Here is a 26,890-nt window from a genome sequence, read left to right as displayed (position 1 = left end):
TTTGAAATTTTGTAGTGGTTTAAAAATTATTCTATATGCTTAAAATAGAAGAGATTGTTCAATGTTTCTGGGACTAGAAGAATATTTTTAATAGACTAACTTCCAGAAGGAAGGTGATGCAGTCTGCACTGTGCAGCCCAAAGAAACTCACTCATGAGCCTATGCATCAAACCCACAGCTTCTATTTGTACACTACAATTGCTTTCCAGATGTTATCCTGCCTTGCTGAAAAGGCTTTAATGACTACAGAATTTACTGTTCACACAAGGTAGTTGCTGCAAGATTATTTTCCTTGATAGTTATGTGATGCATTTACTTATGAATTTCCATTTGACTAGTTTCAGCTTCCAACAAATTCTTAGATTCTCTTTTCTTTTACATCAAAGACTCACAATGAAAGAATTCATGTAGATGCTTGCAGGCTGGGGCAAAACAATTTCTTTGCTGCTTCTTGGTTAAAGCAAATAAACTGAGCTCCTCAAGCCTCTGATGAAATACGTTTTTCCAGCCCTCAGATCACTTGCATAACCATTTTCTGAACTGTATCACATTTTTAGTCATCTTCTGGAATCAAAGAGCAAGAACTAGAAACAGGATTGTAATAAGAGTCTTGCCAATGCTCTGATCAAGAATAGCCACGTCTTCCAGCTCCTACCTGATTACATTTCTGAATAAGGATGCTAAGGGTTGTTTGACCCTTGAACTCTATTGCTGCTCAGGAACTTCACATCTCTTTCAACACCATTGCACTCCCATCTTTCTAGTGTGATATGTATTCCTTATGCCAGGTGATTGATTCTATATTCTGTTGTATTGAAACAAGCTTTGTTCTTATGATGCCAGTTCACTGGGAATACAGAGCAGCAGGCATCACTGGCCAGTTCCATTGCTAACCACTCCATTGAATTCAGACTTATTTTTTATTAATGGTGCATCCATCCGCTGTTACATCTTTATCCCAGCAAAATTTTGATCAGTCTGTGTTTTAGCATCAAATACCTAAGTCATAAAGGCATTTCCTTTCAGTGGGTCAGCATCCCTAAGAGCAGATGATGTTCTTACCAGCATTTGTTTCGCTCACACCAGTAACAAGATACAGATATATATATCTCAAAGATATAGAGTAGGGATGTAAAATAGTAGAGGGTAAAGACAAATTCCCTTGATTATGAGTCTTGATCTGCCTTTCCCAGTCAAAGTTTGTCCCTGAGAAATTCAGTGGAATACTTGTTCTACCAGGTCAAATTGTAGCAGCAGCCATGAGCAGACTTCACTATAGCAGTTGATAGAGTTAGGTTATATTTTGGTCACTACCATCCCCACCCCCCCAAAGAAAAACCAACCAACCAACCAAACAAGAAACCAAAATCAAAAATGCTCACCCTAACATTTGTAAGTGCCAAATGGAGCTGCCATTTTAGCACATGCCCGTAGATACACACAACACAGTACTGGCAATAGAGTTCTAATTATTCCAAGTGAAGGATCTCTTACTCAGCTGCAAATTCTTCTCTAGCATTGTATATGCAGTTGCTCTTATCTCTTTCTGAAGTAGTTTGGATTCCTCAGGAGCCCGCAGGTCACATTCACAAAACTGTTTTTAGGATTTTTAGCATTCAGCTGCTGTATGCATGTATGTACACGTACATGCTTCCAGGGGATTAATTGCTGGCCATATAAAGTGAATTAAAATTGTGTTGATATTGGGCTTGGTGAAAACATTTAAAGCAGAAAAGTAATTTTGCAATAGTATAAAAGAAATAAATCATCTTCACAATTAAGATAAAATGGGTGTAGTAAAGATGGTATTAAAAGCCGTGCTGGCAGCGACTGGTAGGTTGTGTCATTGCCAAATCTGGCTTCTAACCTCTGTGTGACCCAATTCTGCTGAATTCCAGTGGTCTGTGCAAGTATGTCTTCCCTAGGTATAAGAATAGTAGCAGCAGTTACACCACCTAGAACAAGAATGTACAAGGCTATCAGCTGTCTTGCCTAGGGGCATGAGATGAGTGCCAGCTGGGGTTAAGAAAAAGCATTTCCTTCCTGTGAGGCATTACATAATTATCTGTGTGTGTTAAGTGTGCTGGGGTTTTTGTCTGAAATTTATTATATAAGCCAGTGCTATAAGAAGATGCCAGACTAAGAAAACTGCCTGGGCAGATGCATTATGGCAATTCTTTTTTCTCCTGTTTTTAATACTGTCCAAAATAAAATGAGATTCAGTATATGTTTCACCTTGTGAGCTTTGCAATGCTTTGCTTTTAACACTGTCCTGCCAGCTTTGTGACGCAAATTTGACTGCAGCTGAGGAATATTGTTAATCCTCTCATCTCCTTGTGGGGAATCAAAGTTGAGCCAAATGAAATGTTTTGTGCTACAGTGTTTTCTTTTATTACTGCACGCACAAAGCAAGTAAAAATGCTGCCTGCCAGGATCTCTCCGGAGTGATACTGATTCTCTACCTTTATGAGATGCCAATAAAATAGGAGTTATTCTTTTTCATCTTGCAGCTTACTCTTCACCAAAGTAAAACTGGAATGGATACATAAAGGACCTGAAGAGGCTCTGGTGACATGCAGACACATGTTGCAGATGTGGCAGATGGTATACAGTGTTTTACAGCACAGGTAGGCTTTCTCCACTCTAGCAAGTTCAGATTTGTTATTGGCAACATGCTTACCTTTTTTAATTTTCAAGATACTTTACTTATTTTGCAAGAAGGGTGATAAATAGTGTTGTTTAAAAGATAAGTAATATTTCTAGCAGTGATTTAAAAAAAAAAAAAAAAAAAGGAAATATTTTAATAGCCATTATTTTAAAAAATAAGAAACAACAAAACCAAAACCTCAGTGTTTTAATATTGAAGAAGCAGTTTGAGCCACGAGTTTCTGAACCAAATGTCTAAACATCTCTATCCGTATTTGGATGTCCAGAATGGAGGATTTTCTTTCTCCCCAATAGTGCTGAGCTTTCATCAGCTATTGTTCACAGCCTGCAGTAGTTGGCACGACCCAGGAATGTGTGGGGGTGACACAGTCCTGGAGTGAGTAAGCCAAGGAAAGGCACAGTGCCAAACTCATATGCTGTAGTTGCATGCTGGTTGCACAGCCTGGTGCAAACTGGGCAAGGAAAGAAAGGGAGGCTGCAGCATCTTTCTCCTTTCCCTTGTCCTAGTAAATCTCCATTGACACAAAGCTGCATTCCCTGTTTCCTCCCTTTCATCTGATGCCCCACTGAAAGGTAAAGTTGAGAAAGTGTGGAAGGATTTCCTTCCTTCCCACATCCTTAGGATATTGCCCTAGTCAAGGTACCAGTGTACAGTGTCTTGGGAGTATTATACCAAGATCCCTTGCCCATAATGTCCACAGGGGTTGTGTTTGATGGAAAGGACAACATGCTTGATGGCAGCAGTCAAGACAGCAGGGTGATGTAGCTTGAGTTATTCTCCAATTTCTGTATGCATTTGCATAAGCTTTATAAATACCAGAAGTATATGTACAGAATGGTGCATGTCTATGTACAAGTTGTCATTGATGGGTTGTTAGTAATTCTTACTGGTTTAGCTAATGAGCAGCAAACCAAACACAAAAACCAAAATGTTTTCATACTGTAGTGGTCTCTTACAGACTTGAATCATTGATTTCCTTAGGCCTTAGTATCTTTAGCTAAGGACTCAATCATGTACCTCTCACATGAATAATCTTTATACCCATGAGTAGTACTCATGAAGCTGATCAAATCCACACTGAACAATTATGACTGAGGAAGATTTACTCTTGCAAGGGGGGGCTGCAAGCCTGAGACTGTAGAGAGTACATTGGAAAAGAGACAAATAACTAGTTCAGCCATTTGGATTGCATTTGGATCCCAAGCTGTGCTTTGGCTCTTATACTTAAAAACCCAAGATGTGATAGCTTTAGAGGCTTTTGATAAGCTTTAGCCATGGAAGCCTGAACAAAACAAATTGCTTTGCATTTGCTTTTAAAAGCTCTAGTATGTATTTCACTGCTATTCCCAGCAGGGCTTTTTTTTTTTTTTTTTCCTTTCTCAAAAATACATCATAAATTATTTTTTATTAGGAAATACTACTGGAAAGGTAACAAGAATCAGCTTGGTATCTGCAGTTTTAGACTGGATTCAGTGACCCAGGAAGCCTGTTGTATTTAGCAAATTGCAGCAGTATCAGCTAACAAATATGTAAAATATTCTGGGTAGGGCTTGCAAAGGAACTTAAGGGGAATTCTTATCTGTGAGACTTGGACAAAGACATTCTTAAGGCCTCTTGCAACAGAGAATATTGTATTTACACAAAGCTGAGAGCTGTTGCACCCAGTACTCTTTACTGGTTCAGTCAGTAGGTAATTGCCTACACAATTAAATGGCACTTCACTTGCATTTGTCTGGCCTGTTTCCTGGCTTTGCAATCTGACTGAGACTCTGACAGACTAAAAAGTATTTCAGGGCCCAGTATTTTATCCCCAACATCTGTTCATATGCCCTGTTCAAGTTCCCTGTCTTTTCTCTGACAAACTGCTGCCTCTGCAATCTCACAACCAAGTGTTCCTCTCAGCATTTTTGTCACTGTCTCAACTATGTTTCAAAAACATGGGCAGTAGATGTCCTGCTGTCAGCCTTTCCAGGACTGTGTGTAGAAAGCAAGTCATCTGGCTACTGTCCCTTCCATGGTGCATGGAAAAGCTTTCTTGGCTGAAGACTTTGTACTGCAGCTTTCAAAGGGTACTTAATTTTGAGCCCTTCTCCAGGATAACAAAGCCATTGGGAGTGGCTGTTTTGCTCAATGCATTACATTGGGTTTTCAGCCTGGGATTTTCCAATCCCTTCACCTGTCCTTAGATTAGGAGTACAATTTATTAGCCAGTGTTTCAGCATGTGCTTGAACAATGATTCCATGGTTGTGGCTGCTGCATTAAGATAGCACTCACCTCATGGCAATAATATTTGGAAGTACAGCTGCCTTATTCCTGCAAACACAGGAGTAAGACAGAGCTGTCTGTACAGTTCCACCAGCAGCTCCTGGCCAGGGCACTTATATTTGGGTCAATCCTGTCTAGATAAGGCTGAGGCATAGGACAGATAATTCAATTTTCCCTTGTATCTGTCACTACGTGATAGTCTCAAATGAGTTATCAGTGTGGAAACCAGTATGGAAGACAAGGGAGGCCCATTCAAGGACAGAGATTTGGTGCATTCCAGTGCCCAGGAATTCAAAGTGCATTAAGAGAAACCATTATGTTTGATCCCAAAGCCCAAGTAGAAGGTTATTTAGCTATTGTAATGTAATGATTACCATTATGATGAATGACAGTAAGTGGCTTTCAGTCTTAGGGTGTTAGCTCGGAAAGACAAGACTTGGTTTATCTTTTGCTGTTGTTTTTTCTGAATACAGAAATACAGAATACACAGAATAATCGTGTTTAAAACCAAACAGCAATCCCAAGCTAATTCTTCTGCTAGATCAATGCAGATTGAAGGGAATTCTATGCAATCCCTACCATAAAACTCATCAGTCTGAAAAATGGGGGCATCCACACCAATCATGTCTCTCTGACAGCTTGCTTCCTGGAAGGAATATTGTCCAAGGCTGAGCTGCAGGCCTGGAAGTGTGCCAGAAAAAGTAGCCAGGGCAGTCACTTTTCCTTTTGGTATTTCGTCCCTTAATGTATGATGAGAGGAGATATCATCACCACTGATCCTTGGGGGATGGCAGACTATGTGGTGACAGGAAGGCTCAGAATATCTGTATTAAGTGATTTTTTGTTAGGCAGATGATTTTTTTTTTTTTGTGAGTTTCTCTTTGTAAGGTCTCTCCTGTGAGGACAGAAGTCTAGTAGAACAGAGCAGAGGTTCCCTGTTTCATAAAGCAGTGCTATCTGGTGGCTTTTGTCTTTCTCCTCTTTTTGAACAGAGCAGAGGTGGAAGGGGAGAAAATAAGCCCTTTGAAATGAAAATATGAAGAAATTAGCACCCAGGTTGAAAGTGGTAATTGGTCTGTTTCAAGAGGATCAGCACAGTAGATCTGTCAACAAATTACTCTGCAGAGAATCCCAAGAGATGGTGGTTCTTTCTGGGTGTGGATCTGCTAGTGGGCTTCCTCTGGTCTGACTTCTAGCTGCCAACATGTTTCTTGTCCAGTGATTTGCAAAGACTCCCTATAGCCAAATAAACTAAATACCAGCATGTGCCCTGGAGCCCCTGCTGGGCAGTCTCTGAGTTTCCTGTCCATTGGCAGTGGGGCGGGTGTTCATACATTCAATAAGCTGATTTCTCCCAACCTTGGTTTTTCACTTCCCATGGAAGCTAAACTATTGCCTGCTTTGAGGGGAATGTTTCTCCACTGAGAGATGTCCAGGCAACACAATTTTGTTTCTTTACAGTGGCTCTGAGAAAGGAAGCAGTGTGACTGAAACACCAGTAATCAAAAAGCATAATGGACTGCATCTCACTCTCCCAGATGCTCATGACACTGATTCTGGTAAGGAAACAAGATTTGTGCTTTCCTGTCCTAAACATGTGCTTTTGTGAGAGGTGAATGTTTCATTTTCTCTGGAGAGGGTGGTGGGCCTGTGCACATCTGTGTTGCTGGGCTGCTGATCCAGATCTGCCTTCATGGCCAGCTCTGCTGTAGAATGTGTCCCTGTGGTTTGCCTGTGCCTTGGCTTCCCCATGCATAACACAGGAGTTTCTGCTTTCTTTCACAAACTTCTCTGAGATGTATAATTCTTTTTTTTTTCTCTCTTTTTTTTTTTTTAATCCATTCCCTCCCTTAGCCTGCCTCCTGTTTAATTCAATTTAGATGTCCTGATCAAACCAGTTGCTATTGTTGGTTTTGGCAAGCTGAGAGTGTCAATTTCTATTAGATGGCAATTTGCTTTGGGATTTGTGCATAAACCTTGTCATGCTTTATTATATGGTAAATACATATTCCCAGTAACAGATACAGTCAGATGGAAATAACTGAGACATCAAAGCTGATATTGGAAGTAAGGGGGAAGGGAAGTTATCAGAGAGTGCTACTGACTTGTGATTTTTGTTGTAAGTCTCTTGATATTTGGTACTTCTTTTAAAACCCTAGCTGAAAATAAGATGATGATGTGAGAACTTGCCTTTTAACTTGGAGGGTTTTTTAGGCAATCAAATGCCTGTCTTTGTGGATGTAGAAGAAACACTTGCAAAGAAAGCAAACCTCAAACTCAGAAACTAGACCAGAAAAAAAAACCTAACACATAAAACTCATGGATCTCTAGGGAATTTAGGGTTTGTATGAGTCTTAATTGTGCTGTATGGCATGGTGTTGCCTGCCAGAAAGGGCAAATTAATGTAAGGTACAAGCTTTGAATCAGCTTTTCATGCACCTAAACTGATTTGCACTGAATGCAGTTTGGTTTTAGCCAAGAAATACATTCCTCCTCCACTTTGAGAATCCAGGTTTCCATGCTGACATGGTTGCCCTCAAAATGGATGCAAGAATGGAGCTCGTGCTGAAATTGTACCACCCACCTTAGTGTGGCTGGTTTCAGCAGGGCTCTGTGTCCTTCTCTGCAGGCTCTGGGTGCTCTCCATCTGCAGAAGGGAAGCAGCTGGGTCTGCTGTCCCTGTCCCTGCTGGGAGCCTCTTTGAGGACAGTAGAGGGTGGAATTGGAGGGTGCAGCTGTAGCCCCTCTTGCCCTTGTGCTTCCCCAGAGCTGTGGCTGTGGCTGCCTGCTTTGGAGGAGGGAGGAGGTGTGCTGTTTGTGTGGAGCAGGCAGTGCTGTCTGTTGTGAGCTCCCCCGGGAGCAGGCAGCAGCATCGCTGCGCTGCGCAGGCGCTCTGTCATCTCTGGGCTCAGCACTGAGGGCTGGGGTTACTGTGCCTGGCTTTGACACTGGCCTCTCCCTCAGCTGCACCACAATAAGATTATTTGCTGTGCCAGAATTTTAGGTTTGCTGCCAGAAAGATTAATTCCTCTTTATTTTCATCTTCTCCCAACTGAAGCAGTCTTCCTAACTAAATTCACTGATATCAGTCAGCTGCCTTGCTGTTCTATTCTTTTTCTGATTTAGTCTTATCTTGTAATGCTTTTGCCTGAAGTGATTTAGGCTTGGGAGTTCCGTGGTTCTTATAAACCTAGTAAATCTAATGAGCTACATTTCTGTTTTGATAGCAGTTTTCTCATAAATGCAAAATATTAAACTTGTTCTTTTTGGTCTTAAAACACCCTAGAACAGTGCTTTAAAATTATTTGGGTAGATATTGTATGGCTTATGTGCAGAGCTCCTCACAAGAAAATCAATTTGTTATTTCATGAGTTATTTCCAAAATGTGTGGAGGGGTTTATTGTAAAATGTGAAGTTTATATTCTGTCTAGTAGAGCTGTTAAATAGAGAAAGAGACTGCACTAAAATTACAAATTGATATGGTATCTTCGTATGCCAACATTTGCATGTATTTTGAGGCATGACATTAAAGTTCTGCGAGACAGGTTTTGTGGGGAGGTTTTTTTAGCAGTTTCTTTAGGGGGAGATACCTTATAATGAGACATTCAGATATTTAATTTTTTTTTAATGTTGCTTGAAGTTTTCTGTCTCCCCCCACCACGCTGAGGTCAGAGTCCTACCAGTGTTACACATGCTGATCTCCTCTCTCAGGATATCATGTGTTAGAGGTTAACTCTTTTGTGGCTCCAGTAGCCACCAGCCCATCCCCAGGGGCACTGTATTGCTTGCCTGAGATTCAGAGATGTGGCTGAGCCCCTTTCGGTCCAGAAGGGCCAGACTGGCAAAAACCTCTTACAGGGTTTATTTGGTCAGACAAGCTTTAAGGAGAACTGCTGTAAGCATCCCAGCAGAGATGGGTGAGAACAGCAGTGGCAAAACTGGAGTATGGGCTGGTTTGGAGAGAGCCTGGTCATCTGGCATATATGTGTCTAGAGCAAGGAATGCATCTGTGTCTGAGGCCAAGCAGGGATGGCGTGGTCTCTGCCAAAAAATATTTTGCTTCCTCTTGTAGGCTAGAAAAGAAGGAAAAGAAAGTACACATCAAAGCACTGAAATGCCAAGGGATGTTAAATGCAAAGAGCCTCCATGTAAATTGCTAAGTACCTTGGGTCTCACTTGTCTGGCTGTGCAGATGCCCACTGCAATGGGCAGGATCAGTCTCAGTCTCAAATTCCTCTGTTGGCAACTACTGGGCTAATGAAGATGAGAAGCAGCTAACTTGGGTTTCTTTGAGAGCAGCTATGCTGTTATATTCCTGTGAGGTCTGCTTTGTGAGGGGAGGATGCTTTAGTAGATTCTAACTGGATCTACTTAGGCAGCCTGTGAGCCTCTCCAGAATGCACAAAGGTGCCTTATTGTGATTTAGTTTTCTTGGATTGATTTGCAAGGAAAAGAGGATTTCCCTGAGCTCTGTGAGGATGTGAATAAGACACCAGGCTATCTGCCCTTCCAATGCAAACAGCTCAGCATTACATTTGGGTGCTTGCAAGAAACACAACTCCACAAAGCCTTTCCTTGGCAGAAAAACGTGGTACTGAAACTTGCATTAAAAGCATGCTAATATAAGAATCTGGTCAGGCTGACTGCACAGTCCACAAAGTACATGTAATTTTTTCAAGTTTGCCAATTTAGAAGGCAAGAAATCTGCCCTAACTTCAAAGCTCTGCTAATAACTGTTCATGTGTCCATTTTCTTGTCTCTGCACTGCAGAGAAGCTGTCTGTGTTTTGGATGGCTGGGGATAAATGCTTTATAGCTTTCCCTGTGTAAAACAGCTCTAGTCTGACTTGAATTTCTGGGAGTTTCAGTGAAATTCTCACCTGTGGAGAAAGGGGTGGGGGAGAGGAGTATGAGTGGGCAAGGAGGGGAGGAATCTCGTGCAGTGAAACAGGCTGAAGATGGATCAGTTAAATAAACTGATAAATACAATAAATTCTCCGTGCAAAGCTGAATGGCTTTTACCCATACCCTTAAAGCTGGAATTGCTACATTACTGCACTGTCATCTCTTGGAACATTAGATCAGGAATGTCTTTGAAAACATGTAGGAATTTAAGAAATGCATCTGGGAAGAACACATTTGCATTTTCCAAGGGGGCCGTGGGAGGCGCCTGCTGCAGGGCTGTTTTGAAGTTCTCCTGCTTGAAATGAATGGCATTAGTTAGCGATGAGATAATAGGACAGATATTTCCCATAGCAGCTCTGGGCCTGGAGCTGGCTTGTGGTCTCTCCCTTGCCGTGACACGCTCGCTCGGGTTGAGCAGAAGCTGCAGCCGTGCCCTGCCTCGCAGAGCACAGGTGCTTGGCACGGGGGAGGGAAGCACAAACCCTCCCTGCTCAGCATCCCAGCAGAGATGGCCAGGACACACGGCTGGGCACCACAGGGTGATGTGTTGGTCTGCTGGTGAGGAGGTGTGGTTTGGCAGCCCTCTCTCTTGAGCACACTCCAGCTGGAAAAGCATGCTGTCCTTCTCAGAGAGACCATTAAGTGCATATGCCCCGTGGCTGCTGGAGAGAAAGAGAGAAAAAGCGGGATTTTAACTCTAGGGTCTAGTGGTTTATGAGGTCAGCTTGTAAGGATAGATTCAAGAGTAATGCTAATCAACACAAGTGCTTCAGTCACAGCAGCTCTCCAGAGAAAGAGCTTATTAACCATAAAATCACATTAAAACTTATGTATATTAAAATATTTATTTCTCAAAGCTTTACAAGGACAACTCTGAACTCTGAAATTGTAGCTTCTTATTTTGTTCCCACCATCTTGATACCTCTCTGAGAGGCTGGTTCACCAGTATAATCCCACTTGCTGTACTGGAGAACGTGGTTTCTGGCCATGCAGCCCTCCTGGGAAAAGCTTTGGATGTGATGTTTTGTCCCAGAGGTGTGGATGCCAAATACTTTATTCTTGCGTAAATGTTACAGTGCACACTAAAGGTTAATGTAGTCAAAGCTCTGAACTCTCTGCTCCCCAAGGTTAAATGAAAAACCACCCTGCCTCTAAATCAGTAGAACAATATTGATGTCACTTGAAATGTGTGTGCTACATGAATAGGGCTAAGCTACCTTGTAATGCTGTATGAATTTTTTACCTTAGTGGGCACATTCTGTAATTGTATGATGACTGTTCTTATAAAATGGGTATTTGTGGAAAATATTGGATGCTAGACTTCTGCTTCCCAAACGAGCAAAATATATTTTGCTTCCTTGATGAATGCTAAGCAGACCTTTACAAAATTACTGTCTGTCTCTTAATTTGCTTGTTTGAGCTGCAGCGCTTGGATAATTTAGTGGGGTTTTTTTTCAGTAAATTAACCTTTTATAAAACATGCTTCTCCAGTTTGTTATGCCAGAATTCAGCAGAGTTCTTATTACATAAAACCAGTGCAGTGAGGATCAAACCTGGTGCCTTCACAAGTCAAAGAAATACCATAAATAAGTATAAAATACATGATTGTTTGTTTGGTTCATAGGATCACAACGAGCCTCTTCCCTTGCTGCATCAAGACTGGAACAGGCCATGTCTGAAATAACAATGCAGAGTAGCACAATGAAGCAGGGACCTGTGAAGCTGTGGACAACTCTTGAACAAATTTGGCTGCAAGCTGGTAAGTCCTGAGCTACCTGGACTTCTTCTTTCCCTCCAGTGGTGAATCAAATGACATAACTAGTAATAGAGCAGTTGAAGTCATTAGTTGAAAATTACTCCATTGCAGCAGAAAATCTGCTTGTCTATCCCAGATGGTTTTTGAAACACCACTTATTTGATTTTGACCCAAAAAATACTGTAGTAGTGTGATTTTTCAGATCACTTTTGTTTTTCCAAAACACACAGAAAAGTTTAGTCATCACTATAATATGCTTTTTGAAAAAAGGGTAGGTAGTTCTTCACTAACAGATGGTAGTTCATAAGGACAATTATTTCCATTCTTTTTTTGCTAAATGCTTCCTTGTAATAAGACTGGGCCAGCCATGTCTTAAATGTGACTTAAGCATTCCAATCTTTGCTGAGGTTTAAATGAAAATTATTAGAGCATTTTCTCCACTCTGTCCTTGACTGTTTGAACCTCTCAGGGTCTTGTAGGTTGAGTATCAGTTTGAGACACTGATGCAAAGATGTGACAGTAGAGCATATAAAAGGAAAACAGTGAGGAGAGACTCTACCCACAAGTGATCTTCAAACCCATGGAGGGGTTTTATGTAGGACATTTGTTGAGGAGCAGAGTTGCCCAGCACATTCTGCTGTTTGCATTCCAGTGTTTCAGAACTGATAGAGTTCCAACGCTGTAATTTTGTTTTTAGGAGACAATTTTTCTTCTATAACTGGGCCCACAGTTGTGCCCTTGAAATTACCTTTAAGTGCTATGATTGCTTATTAGATGTCTCACCATTTGCAATGAAGAAAGAAAAGCAAAACCCCCTGGAAAGCTGCTGGTAGTTTGCTATTCTTCGTGCAGGGGAACCTTTCAAATCTCATTTCGCTAATCCATGCAGTTGACAGTTGTCACATAAGACCTGGCAGTCTCACCTTACTTCTCAGCAAAGATTTTCATAGCTGTTTTCGTGGGTGATTTCCTACCAATTAGACTTTAGTTCTAGAACAAAATATATGACATTGTTTTTGCTACAATTTCATTAATATTAACAAAAGAAGTCGCCTTGCAGAACGCATCATCCTTTAAGTTAATTACATGTGTTCACCTTAATGACTTGTGTGGATGTAAATTTCAGTGATGTGCTGTGGACTTCAAAATCACCAGCAAGATTTTGCTTTATTTGGTTTATACTCCTGACTTAAGGCTGCAGAAAAGGATGATGGGAAGCAAAATAAATGGAGTTTATTATGATGAGAAGTCAGGTGTCTGTTGTCCATCATCCTGCAGAAAGCTCTAGGCAGTTTACATTTTTGCTGCTGTCTGAGAAGACAAAAGCAGTAAAGACCTAGTGCTTGCTGTGAATTGCTATGATTGCTTTTCAGTGGGAATAGAGTGCCTTTCTGAAAGGTGTTAATTAATTCTTTTAGATAGAATTTATTTTTACAAGCTGTAACTTTCCTCTCTTATAATTTTTAAGCCTTTGTTTTGCTTCATGCTTACTTTTAGCTGGGCTCGATTCAGGATTGATGTTTTGAAAACATGTTCTGTGACTGCTTTGTAATTTCATTACTGAAGTCAGTTATTGTTATGGATGCAGCTTAATGAGCTCCTGCTGAGGTACTGGCCATTCTCTTCTCACAGTAGTGTGCAAGCTGCAGCATTCTGGTATCCTGAGGGATGAAGAGAGATGCAGGTATTTTGGGGTAGTCTTTGGAGAAGGACACAGTGCCTGAATAATTAGAGGACTTCTTGGAAGTGGGTTGACCTTACCCTGAGCTTAGTGAAAGGAATAATCCAAAAGGTGTCACTGACCTTCACTACTAGGATCTTTCCTCTTTGAAAGGAGGAACAAGTATACTTGTAAGAAGTAACTTCCAAAACAGAGATGTTTCATAGACAACAAATTAAACAGAAATGCATGGATAGAGGAAGTTGAGGGAGTCAGGTAGTTTTGCAATACAGCTCACCCCAAAATTAATGGCTGTGGAAAGCAACAGGCAATTAGTGTAACATTCTGATGCCTGCATATGGAGTCACTTGATATTCATGGAGGGCCTGCATCAGTATGCTGTAGATTGTTATCAGATTTAGCTTGGACTTGTCCTTTTTCAATCAATGACTCATCTTGTGACTCCAGGCAAGTTGCCTAACTTCTTCACCTCAGTGTCCTGTCTCCAAAGGGAAGAACACTAATCCGCCTTTGGGAAATGGCTCGTTCGTTGTTGTTTTTGTTGTCATTAACACTTCGACCCTTTTAGCATGACTCATAAATCCGTAGATAAAGTTTTTACGATTTCCTAACCTCATACTACAGTAAATTTATGACAAAGCATCCGTCCTTAGGCACTCCCAGGACACAGCTGGCTGTGTCTCTGTGCACGGGTATGGACAGAGAGTGCCAGGTTGCAATTGTGTCTGGGTTCCTTTGCAGCCATTCCAGTTGCCATGCCTCCTCATATCCCAGGGCATGAAAGTTAATGGTACCAGGCACCTGGTCCAGTTACAACTTTGTGCAGTGAGATTGGGAAGAGGCACACAAAACCACCATACAGCTGTATGGGGCTGCTCTTACAGCCGTGCAGCAGCCAGGCCAGGCCACAAAGCCAGCACATACACTTGCAAAAGGGACTGTTGGGGGGTGGTAGCTATCCAGTGATGCTTACATAGGGGAATCCTTTCTGTATCATCCTCCAGCTGCAGCTGCAGTAGGAGTTCCTGCCTTGTACAAAAGTGTCCTCAGTCCCTCCAAGCTGGAGACCCCTTGTTGTCTAATGGGTTTCACAATTAGCTTATGAGAATATGTGTGTTCCCTTAACAGTGGCTGAGGGAAGGCTCTGAACCCTGTGAAAATAGTTAATCCCTTTTGTGCTGTGTTAAAGATACTTGTTTCACCCATAAAAGAGCATACACTTTGTGGTTTTATCTGTAACTTTTCTGGGTTTGTGACCAACATAGTTTTGTAGGGAAGACAATAAAGCACCATCTTTGGATGTGCAGCTGCTAAATTGAAATGCGTTGCACTGTAACAGATGCTGTACCTTGTCTTTCCCTGCAGCAATGCCTAGTGATCTTTGGCAAGCTAATTTTCTGTAGCCTCCTGTAAACAAAGAGCTGCTTGATGGATCTGCAGTCTCTACAAAGAGTCCTTTTCTCTTTCAGGCTTCAAAATAAAAGTGAGAATTCTCACTGTTAATCTCATGTCCAGCCACCTCTTACAGGACCACCTGGGAGCACAGTCATCTGCAGCACGGAATTCGACACATTCCCTTAGTGGGCTTCCATAGCTTCCTGTTTTCTGCACAGGTGGTCACAGCTCTGGGACAGTAGTGTGCTGTCCTCAAAGATTAGACATCCCCTGCAGCAGGCATGCTTGGAATACTAACAGGCATATTCTATTTCCAGGTGCTCTGCAGCAAAGATTGTTAACACAGCTTGTCTGGTGCCCTTTAACAATAACCCCCCTAGTCCTCTTGAATGTAGTGGCTGGTTAGAAAGAGTCATCTCGGAACACTTTAACATTTATGAGCCTAAACATTATTCTTGGCCCCATGTCTGAGAAACAGCTCATTTCAGGGAGTACTTAGGAACAGTGTACATGCTGTGGTTGTGCAGCTCCAGGAGAGGTGGTCATTATGCAATCCTTATGCTTATTTCTCCTCTTTGTTCTACTTTTCATGGCTGAGAGCTTGAATTCAAGTTTGAGAAGAGGCAGGGAACTTCAGTGGCGCTGGTAAAGCTTGTTAACTCCTCCCTCTTCCTGCAGGAAGAGCTGCAGGGGGAATCCTAAAGATTACTAGTGCTAATATTTCTAACAGTCATGCCAGTACTCCTCCTTTTTGTTTAGAAAATAGAGTCATACTGTTTGGCTAAAGAAAATATACTTGAAATAATTCAAATTTATGACCAAAATTTACCTTCATTTGGCATTTTTATAAGATCACTTTTGACCCAGAGAGCAAAGCATGTCAGTATTGGAAAGAAATAGTGTTAATAGTTCTAGGCTCTTTGGGTAACTGGAATGATTTCTTATCTGAAGTATGTGTGATTATATTTCCAGGCAGTAATAAGCATATGCTCTGTTTATACAGAGCATTTTAGAATGCTACAAGCCAGTTTTAATAAGAGTTCTAATATTCTAGCTCCTGTTACTGTATTATTTTAAGCTTTACTTTTAACTACAAGGTCCACTTTGTTTGTCTTTACTAGTAGTTTATATCTGACAATTTAGCTTCTTGACTAACCCAATACTTTACCAAATATGGCCACTCACAGCAAAGTAGGTTTGGTAATTTGATCTGAGCTTGGCTAAATGCCTGCTAAGCTTAGCCTGTGAACCTCACCAGGTAGACCCTAAGGCTAATTTAAAGGAGCATTTAGAGAGAAATGATGATGATACTATTCTGTGTACTCACAGTGGGGCTGCAGTGGGCTACCTGCTGTCTCAGTAACATGCTAAAGTTTAACCTAGGAAAAATAGTTTATATTGAACATGCTACAAACAAGAAATGCAAAGAGAGCCAGTGCAGCAGAGAGCAGTGAGCTAATGGAAAAACATCTGCTCCCCCGAGTTATGTACAGCAGGAACCTTTTTTTTTTTTCCCTTTGCAAAACACTTGTGATTTATTTATTTTATTCCATATGGGCCAGTTCCTGGGAAAAAGCTGTGTTAGAGGAGATGGACTTTGTTCCATTAGAAAGTGCTGTTAGAGCCAGGGGGCTGAAGTCTCCAGTGTGCTGGTCTGCGGCCGTGGAGCCGGATCCTGGCAGCAGCCAAGGGTGCAGCCAGGCCCTCCCTGCTGCCCCTCTGCTCTCCCAGCACAGCCTGTGTTTGCACAGCCTGCACATGGGCACTTCAGGGATTTTTCTTCTTCAAGCTTTTAGCAGTCCTAAACCCCTGCAAGTTATTAGCTCTGATATTAAAGGTGTTAATCAGGTGTAGGAGACATCTTTATTGATACTGCAGATAGTGTCCTGTTATGCAGCACTGGCTGTTGAACCAGTTCTAGTAGTATTTTTCTTTCTTTTTGTAAGTGCTTTCAAATTGTTTAGAATTTCAAGTTTAGAACTTCCCAATTCACTACTTGAGTTCTTGAGCTCCATGAATGCTACTAATTTTTGTCTCTCTGCAGTGACACAAAGCACTGTAAAAAGCTGGCGTCTGGTGAGGGGGATCAGGAGAGAGTCCTTTATTACATTTCCATTTCTGATGGCTCCCCTGCAGTATTTACTTACTAGGAGGGATTAGGAACACTTCAACTGGTGATAGAAATGGTAAAGTGAGCTGGTTTTGTCCCCTTTGAAATGAAGTTAAGAAGCCAGCAGTAGTTCTTCTGAGCCTCCTGGCTTAGCAAGCTCTGTTCTAGACATGAGGCAGAGACTAAAGGTCATCAAACTCCCCATTTCTCTTCATCTGAACATCCTCAAGAGGGATTAATAAATTCTGTTCTACACTCTCCAGTTTGGTTTATTTTATTTTCTGTCAACAGTTAATTTAAAAAGTCAAAAGGATTCTTGCAGCCTTAAGTCAGTACAAGGCATTTGGGATTGCCTTCTCCATTCCTGAACTTCTGGATGTTTCTCATTGCTGGAGCAGGATGTACAACTTTGTGGACTGGTGATTCTTCGGCATGGGTAATCTTGAAAGAGCATATACCATTTCTGAAAATCTGGGACATGCAAACATATGTCTTGAACACTGACTTGTGAAGGAAACAGGCAGCAGCTACCAATGCCTTTTGTCAAGCATTCTGTAGAAAATTTGCCAAGAGATGGAGAGAAACCTGTTGCTGTGCCAGAGAGTGAGTGAGGGTACCTCAGTACCACAGTACTGAGCATTTCCTCAGCTGCTCACTAAGTTTGGACAAGTGATAAAATATACACAGTCATGAAGAAGGAGGCAGGACATTTGTTCATATCAGAGACAGAAAACAGGAATTTGTACTTGACTGGGCTATTAGTCATGTTTTGACTGCAGCATTTAATATAGAAGGTAGCTTGTGGCACTTCTGTGCTGCTTCCAAAAACTTTCACTCTAATGCTGCATTTGTAAATAAAGAAGCTTGGTGGTCATTTCAGGCCCTGTGAGACCTGAAGCTTGGGAATTTAAAGCCAGTCCCTGGAATTCGGTTTGCATGAAGAGAGAGGATGTAAATCTGTTGAGTCATTCAGAAGAACAAGGCTGAGCTCAGGTATATGGGAGCAAGCAGCAGTTTCTGCACTTCATTTCTGTATCAAACGTTTGCATCAAATGAAATTATTGTAGTCAGGATATGCCTTGAGGAATCTTCTGTCTAATCTGCCACGAATTGTCAAGCTGCTGCATGCAGGGTGGTGTCATAGCATGGAACAATGACTAAATCTCACCTGCCAGCAAGGAAAGGCAGTGGGGGAACTCTTTGTCATGGCAATAGCTCAGTAATCACTGCTGATGGCAGAGCTGTCTCAGAGTGGGTCTTTCCAGCTGGCTAAGGGCTCTTGCAGTAACAGGCATTAATAACTACTGAAGGCAGGTGATGTGGAACAGAAATCACCTTCCAACACATCCTCACAGATGCTCTCACCTTCTTAAGTGTGAAGGGCTGCTCTGCACTGTACATCCTGCTGGGCATTTGGTTTTTACCCTGGCCATGTCACTACGCAGTAACATTTTTGGGGTGGATGAGAGCAGAGTGCTTTAGATGCATCAGGCACACACAACCAAGTGATGTGGAGCAGTCTACTTTGTGGGAGTTAAGTGTTGCCTCTTGGATAACACCAAATGTGGTTCACAAGTAAGGAAATTTTAACTCTTGTGTTGATCACATTGTAGAAAAACATTTCAAATCTGTTTTGATTGCTTTAGGCTTGAATTAAAATTGTTACTGCAGTGACAAGCACTATCACTCTTGCCACTGCTTTGAAATGGGAATAGAGTTGGTGTTCAAGGTGATGTTGAACAGCTCTGTTTCTCAGATAGCAGTTGTGATGAAGACATGACTAGGTTACACTGTTGTTACATCCCTGATGGACTCCCTAACAGAACTCTGCAAATAATTTTTTTATGGAGTGAGGGATTTTCTTGGACAAAATAAAAGGGCTGATTGTAGGACACCCAGTTTTGTCAATGTTCTGGGAATTGCTGTGCATTTGTTAGGGGTCTTTGGAGAGCAAGTAGATGATATGCTTCTAGCAATTTTCACTTGATTAAGGATCTTCACTGTAGATGAGTTTATATGCTAGCAGAAATAGCTGAAAGAACTAGGAGTTAGTAATAATCTCAGTGCAGAGGTGTGCTGCTCTCAGGGACTGGGCTCAGCATTAAAAGAGGTGCTTCAGTCCAGTTGCAAGTCCAGGCAGAAGAGGCCATAGCCACAAGACAACAGTTGTTTGGAGGAACAGCAGAATGGGTTGGACAGTACTGCAGGAGAGCACAAATGGGAAACATAAAGTGGATCTGAGAAAGGAATGAATCGTGCTAGGCTGAGCCTTGAAGTCAGCTGGATAGCTGTTTGTGGGCTCAGTGCAGGCACAGGCTTCAATAACTGAATGAAAGGAGAGGGTGAACAATTCCCCGTCTTGATCCACCCATGCACTGCACTGTTCCTTACCTGTAGATGAGAGTGCTGAAATATTCCCTAATGTCATTCACACTCCGAGTTTCTGTCTACTCCAGAGAGAATAATAGAAGAGTGGTACATCCAGGATCATCATCTCTCTGCTCAGTAGCATTCAGAGAGCTTTTAGGTTGAAACAGAATGCAAATTTGTAAATTTATTTAAGTTTTTATGGAGATGGTGTTAAGTGAGAGAGAGTAAGGAAGCTTGGTTTTAGATTCAAAGCTCTGAAGAGTGTCAGTACCAAGAACAATCTAGTACAATAACGAGAGGTGTTTCCCTGAAGCATTGACCCTTTCACAGGATAAGAATTACAGATATTAGATACCTGTGTCAGCATGAGAGGGTATCCTCTGCTTTGTAGTGGAACTGGATGCCAAGTCTCTGTAACAGAACTTCCTCACAAGGGCTGCTAATTTGGTTAGATGTTATTTACAGCAAAATTAGGTTATATAAGGAGATAGGCTGATTAATCCAATGCTCAGGAAGCTGCTAACCCAGGTAACATGAAAGCAGGTGTTTCAGTACCACTGAGGGTTTTACCATGATACATTTAATAGGTCCTTGTTTTTTGGGTTTGATTTCTGCCTCTAGCTGCATTTTCATTCCATGTTACATAAGCATATCTTGTTAATCTGTAAATAAAATGACTGTGTAATAGAAGTGAAAAATGAGTTTACAGAAAACACATTTTAATACAGGCCTAAATAATGTCCTTTAATGTCTATTTTTAGCTGGGTAGCTAAAAATTCTAGCACTCCTTTCCTTTCGTAACCAAAAGGCACCCCTCTCATTCTTTTTTATGCAAATTAGGCCTCCCACACCATTAAATCATTTTTATTGACTATTGAGCCTGCGAAGAAACGGACTGAACTTTAATATGCTACATTACCATACCATAAAATACAATTTGTAGTTCTTATTTAGATTCTGTGTTGCTGCACTTCCTCTAAATAATTGTTATTACTGAAGAAAATTTACAGGCACCATAGAAAGAATAAGTACTCTCTATTTTGCATGCATTGAAACACTGGCTGTGATTTCACATCTAAACCCACTTGCTCCCAGTTCTGTCCTGAAACAAAACAAGGCACAAGATGCTCTTAGTTGCTAATAGAGCTTTTAGTATGGCAGTCTCCAGAACTTCTGACTTCAAACAGTGCCAGGATTTCACCCCTTCTTTTGTGCTACTAAGTTTGTGCAGACTTTGGGGATGGAGTGTTTATCTTCGGGCTGTGAATCGTCGCTTTGCACATCCCCAGGTTCATTAATGCCACATGCATGGCATCAGCTGCTGTGCAGCACTTGGCAGGAAAATGCTCTGTTCCTTGGAAGTGCAAGGAGAGTACTGTCCTCTCTCCAGTTTTTGCATAAGGCTGTGCACATACTCATTTTGACAAGGTATATGGCCTTGCTTTCTGATATTATAGATAGCTGCAGCCTCTTGGAGCCAAGGGAAGGGATGCATGCAGAGATTTTATGATTAACCAGAAAGAAATGCATATGAGTCATTCTGAAAGAGTATAACTCTTCTGAAGGGACTAATGTTTTGCTCATGTTGACAGCCTTGGAGAATGACATTTATCTTGTACCACAGCCTAGGGATGGCTGAGAAATACTAAAGCATTTTCTCAACAGTGTCTCACCCTTCTTCTAGGAGGGTCACCTCAGAAGTGGAAGGGTATTCAGGCATGTTGTCACTTCACTACAGAATCATTTTTGGTGTGCCAGTAGAAATGCCATGTGTGATCCCAGTCTCATGTCAGATAGGCCAAGGTGGAGCCTTCCCATGGTCAGGCAGAGGACTGCCTTTGAGAGGCTTCCCTGCTCACATTGCCATGCCAAGTTCCCACAGGCATCTGGGTCTCCCAGTGTTTTGAAATTGCAGAGTTTCAAAGCTGTTCAAGAGGAATTTTCACTCTTAATTTCCCCCTCACAGAGACTTCCTGAGAATATTCACTGCCTTAAAAAGTCAGGACATTTAAGGTTGTGTCTAATTTCAGAATAGTTTTTCTAAATCTGGAGCCTGAATTAGTAATTTTGAATTGGACTCTTGAACTGTCAATACCTACTGCATGACATCAGTAAAAAAAAAAAGAGAAGGACACTGAGTTTTGCAGTGAGAACATGTAGAACACAGATTATGGATCAAAAAGCAATGCCTGCTGTATGAAGAGAATTATTTCATCTACATACATGCTTACATGTATGTGTATATGTATATATATATATAAAGTTTCCCTTTTCAATTACATGTGGAAGTGAAAACTGAGTATCACTTTTGACCTTTTGAAAGAATTTAATGTCCAATAAATCCAGAATTAGAATAGAATATTTCAGTTGGAAGGAACCTACAACAATTACCCAGTCCAACACCACAATCATCTAGTTTAAATCCTGAGAAATGTTAAAGTTCAACCATGAAAAATGTTATGAAATTTATCATTAGAAATTATTTTATTAACAAGTTGACATTCAAACACGTAAGTATGCCTGTTACATATTTTTTCTAAGAAAACCACTAAGTTGCTGATAGTTCAAGAAAGTAAATAAGCAGTCTCTTCCAAGAGCTGTATTTTGTTTTTCTGTCATGTATGAGGGTGCAAAATGGGTGAATACCCAATGTAAATAAGTCTGTATTTTAAGAGCCTCTTGATTTTAACAGTCTCTGAAAAATTAGGAGACAGTTGTCTCATAAATTTGCCAAATAAGCAGAGAAAAACACTTTTAATCATCTTTTTAAATGGGAAAATACTGTACTAAGTTATCTAGTGTCCAGCTCAGATCTGTCCTATTACTCTGATATTTCTTAAGTTCTCAGTAGCCAATGATGGTTTATTCTGTTCTATTTTCTCCCCTAGGTTATTTGGAAATACCTGTGATGACTCCAAGTAGCTACCAGCCCTGCTTCCTTAGGGCTCAGTTCAGCACTATTTACTTTCCCAGTGGAGGAATCCTTAAGGCCTCTGTTAGGACACCACCCAAAGGTGTCCATGACCATCTGTATAGGTCCCTTAGCATTAGGAAAAGATAAATACAGTGAATCCAGTCATGATAATAAGCATTAACCACAGTATCAAGCATTGTGCAGGATCATGGCTTCATCTTTTAATATGCTTAAGGCAGATGATATATAATTAATATGTAGAAAGGTCTCTGCTTCATTTCATCTAATGGCAGGGTGTTTTTTGCTTTATTTTTATGGCTTGGTGTTTTGTTTTTCCTTCAGCTGAACTCTTCCTGGAACAGCAGCATCTCAAAGAAGCAGGCTTTTGTATCCAGGAGGCAGCTAGTCTTTTCCCCACATCTCATGCTGTACTGTACATGCGTGGGAGGCTTGCAGAGATGAAAGGCAATTTGGAGGAGGCTAAGCAATTGTATGATGAAGCGCTCACAGTGAATCCAGCTGGAGTGGAAATTATGCACAGCCTGGTGAGTTTGCAGGGGCTCAGCTCCATTATAGTATTTATGTTCCTGATTAACTGTAATAAGAGGGGAGAGGGCTCATGCTTGCTCTGGATGCCATTGTCTTCCTAATCCTGAGAGCAAGTGACTGTTCCAAGAATAAATTGGGTAGTTTGAACCTCTATTTTAAGACTGGATTGAATGTTTTTAACTAATTAGGACTTGTGTCAAAAGTAAATATTTTAATTGACAAAGGCTGATACTTTTGGAAGTCAGTTCAGTGCTTTGTCTTTGCTGCTTTTCCTACTAACTGTTATGCATTTTAAATAAGCAGTACATTGATGTTTGATAGATCTGAACTAAATAACTAAAGATAGATAGATACATAGAGGGTTTGTAAGACTTGAGCTGGTTTCTTGTGTCTGCTAAAATCAAAATAAACTATGAGTTTACAATAAAATGAATTTTACTGTCTTAAGCTGCAGCTTATTCCAGCCTTGTGTAGGGGTAGTGATTCCATATTTGTGTGGTTTTTTTGGTAACACTCCAATCCAGCAAGTATTCTTTTTCTGTGACACCAAGCCCTAAACAAACTGTTTTTCAGACACAGGGCCTAGAGCTTAATAACAATAATAATTATGCAGGGAGCTTTGTGGAAGACCAAAACCCACTTCTCTTATGAAACCAGAACAGTTAATTGTATTTTATCAATGGTGTATCTTGTTAACTGAAGCCCTTACCAGGTCTCTCAGGGATTTTAGACATTTGTCTTGACTAACTTAATTTTTACAGGAATTCTGTATCCATATGACTGCTTAGTGTCTTTGCTAGCATATTTGTATCTCCTGGCATAAATTTGGTCCTGATAAGGTTTGTGGCAACTCCAGAACTGAAGAGGCATCAGTGTACAAGAGATCAAATGTTAAGTGAAGTTAACAGTTAAAGAAAATAGTAGAACCTACAGGCAAAGGGCAAGATATTTTGTAATAGTAAATATTCAGTACAAAAATAGCAAATGAATAGCTGGTGCATGTCAGGAGAACATTACAAGACTGCTGTGCATGTCAGGCTTATATGGGGCAATAATAGTGCTTTGTTGTTGTAATATGGCCTTTACAAACTCCCTCAGTAAAAGCCTAGCTAGATGGAATGATGTTCTTTGCTCTGTCATGATTTAAAAGAAGTTGCTGATACCAGACAACCCATCAAATTAGATGCCAACATGATACTAATAGCTCTCATTTTTGTCTTATTTTATGGACATAACCACATTCTGTTTCTTCACATTTCAGTTGCTTGCAATTTTCTGAAACTATAGTAACTTGGAATAAAAGTTTCCAAAGTGCACATCTCAGATGTTCTGGCCCAGTTTACTTCAGAAAATGTCATCTCAACTTTGCTGTTTCTGAAAAGGAGGCTAAAGAATAGACCTTAAAAGCTTCTTGAGTATCTTCTTTACTGTGCCTTAGTTGTCTCCAGCTTTTGTCAGGAGTGGGTAACATATGAATGTACGTTTTACCATAATCTTTCCTTGGTTATCCAAGTTGCAATCTTTAAAAAACACATCTATGCTTAGTAGATAGGTATTTCTGAAAATTCTAAGGAGTCTGTGAATGCTTATCCCCCTCAAACTCCAGTAATTTCAAGAAGGGCAAGAGGAATGACCATTATAACTACAGGCCTGTCAGTGTCACTTCAGTGACTGATGAAATTATAGACATTATTTGGGGAGGTATTGAAAACACCTGAAAGACAGTGCAGCTGTTGGTCACAGCCAGCCTGGGTTCATGAGGACACCTGTCCCAGGGCCACCCTGGGTGTATCTGCAGCATGGGGCACGAGAGGCTGCAAAGCTGCTTCATGGAAAGGGACCTGGGGTCCAGGTCAATGGCAAGTGAATGTGAGTCTGCAGTGCCCTGGCAGCCAGGAAGGGAAGGGCAGCCAAACCCTGGGGGCATCAGGCACAGCATCCCTGGGTAAGGGAGGGGAGGGGATTGTCCTGCTCTGCTCTGAGCTGAGGCAGCCTCACCTCCAGTGCTGGGGGCAGCTCTGGGTGCCACAGTGTAAAAAAAGACATTAAATTATTACTGTTCAAAGGAAGTGTATTGGTTTGGCATCAGGCTTGTGCCCAGGAGGGCAGCAAGGATGGTGAAAGCCCTTGAAGGGAGGCTGTGTGAGGAGCAGCTGAGGTCACTTGGTCTGTTCAGCCTGGAGGAGACTGAGGGAAGATCTCACTGCAGTTACACCTTCCTGAAGACAGCAAGAGGAGGGGCAGACACTGATCTCTTCTCTCTGCTGACCAGTGACAGGACCTGAGGCCATTGGAATGGGCATCCCATTTCTCACATCCCATGTGGGAAGTGGTCACAGCACCCAGTCTGGCTGAGTTCAGGAGCCTTTAGACAATGCTCTCAGGCACATGGTGTGACGCTTGGAGCTGTTTTGTGTGAGACCAAGAGATGGTTGCAATGATCCTTGTGGGTCCCTTCCAGTTCAGAATATTCTGTGATGATGTTTTAGTCAAGGGATGGATGTAAAATTTAGAAGAGCTGAAAAAGACAGTGAGATGAGAGATTTGGGGGCACAGACTCAGCCTGTAAGCCACGTAGGGAAGAGGAAAGAAACTGAAAAAGTGAGAGAAATACAGATAAAAAATAGGATGAGATAGATAACAACGGATAAGACTGGGTGGGTACGAAGACACGTGGATGGAGGGGTGGGCATGCTGGAAAGGATGAATTAAAGGGGTCAGTCTTAGGAGAATGACAAAGGAGCAGGAACCTGGAAGAGTACTTCCTTTCCATGTCCTTCAGTCTCCTTGAGATTCTGAATCTTCTCATCCTGCTGCCAGTATACACCAGTGAAAATCCCTTGTTTAAGCATGTACCTCACCTACTTTAACTTGGCCCTGCTGGCAGCCTGTGGCTCACACCTGTTAGCTAAGACAGCAAAGGTCTGGTCTACCCCTGCTGATATGAATCATGGCAGTAGTTATATGGTGGCACATAATGGCATTCCTTTGTGTGCTTTTCCAAAAGCTAGGAAATTGCACATAACAAGTTAGAAGCATCTGATGAGCACTATAGAAAAGTCTGTAAAGAAATTAATCATTCTGCCTTCAGAACAGAGCTGGAATAATGTGCAGTAAACAAGGCTTTTAGGGCTATACATCAAATAAAAAGGGTGAAAATAAAATATTGAATGGCTGCTAGCTAAGTGATTTTGTCCTGTGTGCTGAATGAGACACTGTCCCCATGGAGAACTTAAGACTGGGTTTATGCAGTTGAGGACATAATGTGACAAGTGGTAAATTCTGAATCTCCTCAAGGCCATCAGAGGAAAACTGAATGTCTTTCTGAAATGTATCTTTTAGCCAAGTACTAGCTGTACTTTTATTAAAAATACAAGTTCTTGAGCACAGTATGTTCAGTCCCTTACCAGAGAGAAATATATGTCTTGGATTATGCAAGAGGACAAACTAGATTATGAGCTAGTTCCAAGAGGTTTGAAATGATGCAAAACACATACACAGGCAGATGGAATTAAATTCACATATGTTTCAATGCTGGGCCCCCCCAGTTTGAATACATTGTTTTCCCACTCTAGTAGTAGTGTTGTGGATATGTAATAATTTAGAGAAAGAGGATCTGGTTATGAGAATTGCTGTTTGACTTGGTAAAATTGCCATCCAACTGACCTAGTCCACTTTAAGGGAAAACTCTGCTGCAGACAGTGCTGAGCCTCCCAGGTGTACCAGCATCAATTAACAAAGTAGTCATGCCGCTTCCCCTGGGTTCTTGAAACTGGGTTGTCAAAGCTATATTTGGAAAATTCCAACCTGAAGAGTGTTGCTGGCTTTAAATGAAGGGCACAGATCTAGCAATGAATGAGTCCATTGGGTGTCAGTAACTTCACCCTTACATGGGATAGAGTCACCACCATAATACACACAAGCTATTTCTCTGCACGGCTGAAAATGTCTGCATTTGCTGTGACTGTAGGGTGTTTACAATAGCTGTCAAATCAGCGTGCAGAGCAGCACCATTCAGCAGCACTGCAGTGCAGGGGCTGGGTGCCATGCTCTGCTTCATTGGACATCACTTGATGTCCAATGCTGTGGTTGGGAAACCACAGGCACTTCAAACATGCCACACAGCTGGGCTGCTTCCTGTAACACTTGCAGTTTCTAAGTGGTGTCAGAATTCTTAAGCTTGTATCAGGAATCCACCATTGACCTTTATAGAGTAAGTACTACTGGCAAATACCTCATCTAAGAAGTGTATTTGTTGAGGAATTCTGTTTTCATTT

General features: G+C 41.4%; 1 protein-coding gene across 3 annotated transcripts in view; it reads left to right on the top strand.

Moving 5' to 3' along the window:
• Positions 1-26,890, top strand: part of TTC7A (tetratricopeptide repeat domain 7A) — a 169,877-nt gene that overhangs the window by 106,706 nt on the left and 36,281 nt on the right. For 2 of the 3 annotated variants that reach the window (XM_056488736.1, XM_056488738.1), the window contains 4 exons: positions 2,511-2,627; positions 6,396-6,493; positions 11,463-11,597; positions 22,407-22,609. In XM_056488736.1, the coding sequence (XP_056344711.1) occupies positions 2,511-2,627; positions 6,396-6,493; positions 11,463-11,597; positions 22,407-22,609 (553 nt within the window). The remainder of the gene's footprint in view (positions 1-2,510; positions 2,628-6,395; positions 6,494-11,462; positions 11,598-22,406; positions 22,610-26,890) is intronic. The other variant, XM_056488737.1, reaches the window with a different exon arrangement.

The sequence above is a fragment of the Oenanthe melanoleuca genome, chromosome 3 (assembly GCF_029582105.1).
Source record: "Oenanthe melanoleuca isolate GR-GAL-2019-014 chromosome 3, OMel1.0, whole genome shotgun sequence".
Lineage (NCBI taxonomy): Eukaryota > Metazoa > Chordata > Aves > Passeriformes > Muscicapidae > Oenanthe > Oenanthe melanoleuca.
This window is presented reverse-complemented; position numbering and strand designations above follow the sequence as displayed.